Source organism: Gekko japonicus, unplaced genomic scaffold (assembly GCF_001447785.1).
Source record: "Gekko japonicus isolate JY-2015 unplaced genomic scaffold, Gekko_japonicus_V1.1 scaffold745, whole genome shotgun sequence".
Taxonomy (NCBI): domain Eukaryota; kingdom Metazoa; phylum Chordata; class Lepidosauria; order Squamata; family Gekkonidae; genus Gekko; species Gekko japonicus.
This window is the reverse complement of record NW_015164690.1, coordinates 779,230-786,402: the sequence shown is the minus strand read 5'-3', so window position 1 is coordinate 786,402 and position 7,173 is coordinate 779,230. Positions and strand designations below refer to the sequence as shown.

At 48.5% G+C, this 7,173-nt stretch overlaps 1 protein-coding gene across 1 annotated transcript in view; it reads right to left on the bottom strand.

The window, feature by feature from the left end:
- Positions 1 to 7,173, bottom strand: part of GRIK5 (glutamate receptor, ionotropic, kainate 5) — an 81,953-nt gene that overhangs the window by 39,282 nt on the left and 35,498 nt on the right. Inside the window, exon 6 of the mRNA XM_015409384.1 lies at positions 6,149 to 6,202. Coding sequence (XP_015264870.1) covers positions 6,149 to 6,202 — 54 coding nt within the window. The remainder of the gene's footprint in view (positions 1 to 6,148; positions 6,203 to 7,173) is intronic.

Sequence of the window (7,173 nt, the reverse complement as noted above, 5' to 3'; positions counted from 1 at the left end):
TTTGCATGTTAGGCCACACACCCCTGATGTAGCCAGTCCTAATGAGTTTCTGCTGTTGGGTGTGGCCTATTATGCTAATGAGTTCCTGCTGGGCATGGCCAACTTGGGAGCCAGCCGGAACTCCGTTCCTGTGCGTTGCTGCCCAAAAATAGCCCTGCATTTATTTATTGATCATATGGAAGAGTTACACACAGAAAGCATATAATAATATAAAATACGTAACCAAGTAGATACAACGGGTAACATCTAGATTTTCAATCCACTCAGTCGCAGCTGGGGAGAGTTCAAAGAAGAAGAAGAAGAGATTGGATGTATACTCCTGCCCTTCACCAACCAAAGGAGAGTGGCTCACAATCTCCTTTCCCTCCCCCTTCCCACAACAGACACCCTGAGAGGTAGGTGTGACTGAGAGAGCTCTCCCGAAAACTGCCCTTGAAAGAATAGCTCTGAAAGAACTTGTGACTGACCCAAGGTCACCCAGCTGGCTGCATGTGAAGGAGTGGGGAATTGAACCCAGTTCTCCCAGATTAGAGCCTGCGCTCTTAACCACTACACCAAACTGGCTTCTAAACTGCTCTGTCACATCTCCCTGGAAAGCACGATGCTCACATTCCTGTGACGGATGGGAAATAGTTTGGTGGCCTGCGCCGCAACCACATTCAGGTCCTGCTATTTTGCCCCATTTAAATAACAAGTCTGCACAGCTACCAAAGCATTTGACAAAACTTTGTCACAAAAGGAGCTTCAGCACTCGGACGCTTATACCCCGGATAACTTGTGGGTCTCTAAGGCACCACTGAACTTGAATCCGGCTCTTCCACCTGTCCTAAGGTGGGTCCCGCTCAAGGAAAGGGAATGCTCAAACAACAGCCAGGATATTTATGTGCATTCTGAGATGGCACCGTGCAAGCGCGGGATTCAGTGCAGAACTCCACACAATGAGTTTCTTGGGTTTCACTTACAAAACAAAATAAGAACCGTATTTCTTGTCCTCACAGCAGCATAGGAAGGTTTGAAAGAATGAAGGGCAACACCTCTTGAAGTCTAAGAGGCTGGCTCGGAGTGAGGGGCAGCATATGATTTCCAGTGGCAACGCAGTTTTAGGTTTCTAGAAGCCCCCTTGGCTTCATTTACATAATTTATGCAGGTTGCAGAATCCAGCACAGAATTTAGGTTAACTTTGTGCAGAATTCTGATCCTTTCTCCTCCCTTGGTAGCTCAGAATATACACAGACTGGCTATTTCCATCCTAAGTAGCGAGAGAAAGCTTTCTTCGCCTTGGGGCTCAAACTATTCCTGCTCATGGATGAGAATAATCCATGCTCCCCAACCGATGTTTGCAGCCCGAAGTCAAACCAATGTGCTGCATTCTTTTAGATCCTGCTTTTCCGCACAAGGCACGCAAGAAGGGTGCACCGTGAAGCAAACTAAAAACACCAGCTTTTAAGAAACAAAACATCAAATTAATTAAAACCCCAATTAGACGCAGAACGACCCTGGCCACTGGGCTTGTCCACATTCCTCTGCTATGGCTGTGAGTACCACAGTTGCATAAGATCACATACAGGAAAGGGAACTTCCACACACCCCTATACAGGGTCTTCCGCAGAATAGATAGTGTGGGCAAAGATGTCTGCCTGATCTTTAGCCAGCGTGGTGTTGTGGTGAAGAGTGTCAAATTAGTATCAGGAAGACCCAGGTTCGAATCCCCACTTGGGTAACGGAAGCTCAATGGGTGGCCTTGGGCCAGTCACGGGTGCATTCAGACGCGCAGTTTGATCTGGTGTCGTGACAGTTCAGCAACGGATTTTATCTGCATGATCACACAGTCAGCATCTGCCTCCCGTCCCCAGCCGTTGGTTTCCGGCTCAAAACTGCTTTAACCCGGAGTATTTCGTTACCAGGTCCCAAAGTGGTGTTTTCTCAGCTCTCCCATTTAAAGCCGCATTTCCCCCCGTGTGATCGCTCCTCCGGTGTCAAGCCACTTCCGGTTTAAACCCCCTTCCCGCTCGAAAGCTGCCTGAGGCTTCCGCTTTTCGCCCGCCTTTTTTTTTTTTAGCATCGGCGGTGCGCACAAAGGTGGAGCTCCGCTACTGTGTTTAGAAAACCGACATTTAAACGGCCACTTGTTTTAGAGTTTAGATGAGTTTGGGATCTCACAGAGGCCATTTGCGGGTCAAACGTTTCAAGGGAAGTCTTTTGTTGGAGGGGTTGGATTGATTCGCCCTGGTGGTTCTGCGCATGCGCCATGGTAGTTTCACACACACCCCATTCTTTGCACATGCGCAAACTGAGGGGGGGAAAACCCGCCAACACACTCCCGCGTGTTGGTAGTGTAGACGCCAGGGAGTGACGTGATTGCACGGTGAGGCGGGAGCGAGGCGGTAAATGTGATCGCGATTATCCAGATCAAGTATAATCCGGTTAGAACCGGAGCAGTTTAACCCGCTCTCAGCACGCCGTCTGACCGCACCCACTACTCTCAGTCTAACCTACCTCACAGGATTGTTGTGAGGGTAAAATGGAGGAGAGAATAAAGTAAGCTGCTTTGGGGGGGGAGTTGGGGTACAAATATATCAAATAAATTAATCAAGTAAATAAAGTTTGCTAAGGGCTACCGACGTGCTCTCCAGTGACGATGCAGCTTTGTTGTGTTTATTGTTTTTGTTGATGTGTTTTTTATTATCGTCATGTTGGTTGTTAAAGTTGTTCTGTTTATTATTGTTGTGTTGGTTGCTGCTGTTATTGTTGTATGAATATTGTTTTTCATATTCTTTTTTTTTTTAATCTGCCCTCAAGGGGCAGAATTTTATTTGTTTTTTCATAACAGACAAACCAAACAAACACACATGTAACACAAACGGGGGTATCAAATGCTTAAGTTTCCATTAATTGCCTCTTAGATATTCTCTATCTAATACAATATCACGTATCATTATTTTCTATGAGCTCACATTTTTGTATCTTAAAATCAACATCTGTACCTGCTATCTCAATATTCTAACCTATACTTTGCTCTAGGGATTACATTTTTAGGTTACAATCAGTTGCGCTATTATACCAATTATAGAAGCGCCTCCATGTGTTCTGGAATTTATAGTTTGTGGATCCTCTTATCAATAAAGTCAGTTTATCACTTTCCGCTGTTTCCATCAGTTTTTGTATATATTCCTGCTTTTTTGGTACATCTTGTGTCTTCTAGTATTTGACATATAGCATTCTTGCCGCTGTAGTAAAGTAAATAATTAAATATCTATTGCTTTTTTCAAAGTGTTTAGGTAGTATACTCAGTAGCATTACTTCAGGCATAAATGGAATTGTACATCCCAATATCTTCTGCATTACTGCATGAATCCATCTCCAGTATCTCTTAGTTACATCACAATGCCACCATATATGATAAAAGGATCCTGTACTAGATAAACACTTCCAACATTTGTTAGAACACTTACTATTCCCTTTAGCTATTCTATCAGGTGTTATATACCATCTGTAAAACATCTTATACATATTTCTTTAAATGCAATAGCTTTCGTTATCTTAATGTTCTCTTTCCGTATTTGTTCCCATTGTTCTAATGCAATATTATGACTCACATTCTGTGCCCATAAGATCATATTAGGTTTTTCATATTCTGAAATCTGCCCTGAGTCTCCATACGAAACTCAGGATATAAATGAAGATGGCAGTAATAATAGTAATACATAATAACGAGAACAAAAATAATAAAAATGAAGAACAGGAAGGAGAAGATGATGAAGCAGAAGAAAATAAGAACGTAAGAAGAGCCCTGCTGGATCAGGCCCAACAGTCCACCTCATCCAGCGTCCTGTCTCAAGGAGCGGCCAACCAGTTCCTCTGGACAGCCGAAAACAGAGTAGAGAGGCTGAGGCCTTCCCCTGATGTTGCCTCCTGGCTCTGGGATTCAGAGATTTAATGCCTCTGAATGTGGAGATCCCCCTTAGTCTCCACGGCTAGTCGCCACTGATAGAACTCTCCTCCGTGAATCTATCTAGTCCCCTTTTAAAGCTGTTTATTCCTGTGGCCATCACGACATCCTCCGGGAGTGAATCCCACATTTTAATCACCCTCTGTGTACAGACGTATTTCCTTTTGTCCGTCCTGAACCTCCTGCCCATCAGCTTCACTGGATGCCCTCAAGTTCTAGTCTTTTGGGAGAGGGAGAAAAAGTTCTCTTTGTCAATTCTCCCCGCCTGGTGCATAATTTTATAAACCTCCATCATGTCCTCCTGTAATGTATCCAGTTCTGACCACGTGGCCGACTGGGGCTCCACGCGGTCAAGCGAAACCGTCGAGCTTCGCTCCAGGAAACAATGGACTGAGCGGATCCTAGCCCGCACCTATCCGAGGGCTAGGTTCCTGGCCGAGAGCCTATGGAACTCTCAGCCACTGTAAATAGCCTATTGCGGCGTGGGGGGGTGTTTTGGGTGGTGGTTTCACGGGGGATATAAGCCGGCCTGCGAGCCGGCTAAAGTTGTCTTGTTCCTCGCGAATAAAAGTACGTTAGCTGAAATCACTCGCCTGTCTGCGTACTTTTCACCTCCATTAGTCTCTCTTTTCTAAATTGAAAAGTCCCGGACTCTTCAGTCATTCCTCCTAAGGAAGGCGCTCCAACCCCCTCATCATCTCGGTCGCCCTTCTCTGTACTTTCTCCAGCTCTGCCAATGTCTAAACGAAGGCGAAGACAATGCAGCAACAGCAGTCCTGGGACTGCTAGTTGCTTGTCGTTTCTGTTAAGCCTCCAACGCCTTCTCCTTCAAAGGGGAGGAGAAAAAAAACCCTGACCCTTTGAAAAGGCTGCCCCGAACACCCCATCACCGAGAGACGTGCGAGAACATCAGAAACGCAACAGACCCTCCGGCTGGATTTCTATGGCAGGGTCACCTTTCATCACGGCGGAAACAAGCGCTGAGCCGAAATCCAACCTCTCTTTTTAGCCGGCAATTAGGAATCTGTTTCCGAAGCCAGCGCCTGACCCTGGAAGGAAGGAGGCGCCCACGACTCCAAACATGGGGTTGCCCCCGGAAGACAGCAACCCCTGACTTTGATCCCCCCCCTTTTCTCCCCACACAACACAGTACATAATGTCGCAAGTTTCAGGAACTCCGGGGGGGGGGGCAGGGACTGGGGTTGTAAGCTGCAGGGGCAAATCCACATTCCCCATGCAATTTGCTGTGGGCGCTCCTGTATCGCATCCTAGGCAGGTGTGCGTTTTCGTCCCCCCCTTTGCTCTTATACCTTGCCTGGAGAGCAGAATATCAGAAATGCATGCGCAGCCCTCACCTGGATAGCCCAGGCAAGCCCCATCTCGTCAGATCTTGGAAGCTAAGCAGGGTCGGCTCTGGCAAGTAGTTGGATGGGAGACCTCCTTGGAATACCAGAGGCGGGAGGGCGGGGGCAGGCTTTATTCAGCCACCTCTCTGAATATCCTCCAGGCCCCCAGTAGGGGTCAGTCACCAGAGGTCTCCATGACTTCCAGGCACAGACATACACACGCACACATGCACATACACAAAAAAAGCAAAAACATCCCCAAAAGATGCACGTGCAGAGCAATACTCCCGCTAAGCTGTGGAGTCTTGTGAGCAGACATTCTACTTTGCGAGCTACTGGCATTAAAGTTCTGTCTTCTGCATAAAGTAGTTTGTTCTGGAGCCGTCCTTCCTGAGCCTAGACAAAAATCTGTGAGCGAGAAGCTAAACAACTGTGAGCTAGCTCACACTAATTCAGCTTAGAGGGAACACTGGTGCAGAGCGCCTCTTTTGCGATGCTGACAAGAGAAGAAACGATCAAAGATCTGGGATTAAGGATTCTGCAGCCAAGGAGTCAGGCTAGCCCTGAAGTGAAACCTTCCAAATGAACACAGGAAGCTGCCTTATCCCAGGTGAGACCATCGGTCCCTTTGGGCCGGTGCTGATCATGCTGACTGGCAGTGGCTTCCCAGGATTCCTAGGAAGGATCGCCATCGGTCCCTTTGGGCCGGTGCTGATCACTCTGACTGGTAGTGGCTTCTTAGCCCTGCTAAGCGAAAACGACGAGGCACTGAAATCGGGCCCCTCCGCAAACATCCTGCGCTCTTCGGCTGAGCGGAGAGATACGGTACACAGAGAGACACGGCGGAACTAACCATTGTGGTCAAGATGTACTTGTAGAAGGCAGACGTCATCCCCAGCTCCGAGGCCTGCAAAAGGAAGATCGGAAGGAGAATCAGTTTTCCCACAGGATACGCCCGCCCCGGCCCCGCGAGCCCCTTTAGCAGCAATCACAAAAGCAACATTCAGAGATTCACGTTTACGGCAGAACTCAAACAGCGGTAGAATTTGGGTTCCGGCACAAGAGCCAAAGCCCTCTCCCTGGAAGAGAATCAACTTCCAGTGAGACCAGACAGAGTCCAGCCGTCTTCCAGACGTGGGTCATCCCAGACGCCAGTATCGGATTCATGGGGTTGCAGTCGTGTGACCTCAAGGCCAGGAACACAGGCAACGGACCCAGATGGCCGGGGAAAGGGATCACAAGCTGTCATGACCCTAGGCCTATAGTAGTGCGGCCTACGGGCTCTAGGGAGGCCTAGTGGCTCCAGGGAAGCCTGCACTTGAGTAGCTATCAGGGACAGCGCTGGCTCTTCGGCTTTGAAACGGAGATGAGCACCGCAACCCTAGAGTCGGATTCGACTGGCTTTCGAGCAAGGGAACCTTTACCTTTACCTTTACAAGAGCCAAAGCCCTCTCCCTGGAAGAGAATCAACTTCCAGTGAGACCAGACAGAGTCCAGTCGTCTTCCAGACGTGGGTCATCCCAGACCCCAGTATCAGATTCATGGGGTTGCAGTTGTGTGACCTCAAGGCCAGGAACACAGGCAGCGGACCCAGATGGCCAGGGAAAGGGATCACAAGCTGTCATAACCCTAGGCCTATAGTAGTGCGGCCTACGGGCTCTAAGGAGGCCTAGTGGCTCCAGGGAAGCCTGCACTTGAGTAGCTATCAGGGCCTACATTTCCCAGGTCACCCTCTGGACCCTGTGATTGGCTAACAGGGGATTTGGAGGGAAAACGTACACCAGTAGAGGAGTAGGGGGCGGTGCCTGGGAAGAACGTATAAAAGGCCTTGCCCAAAGTGGCGGGGGGGGGGCCGCCTCGGACGACCAGGCGTGGAAA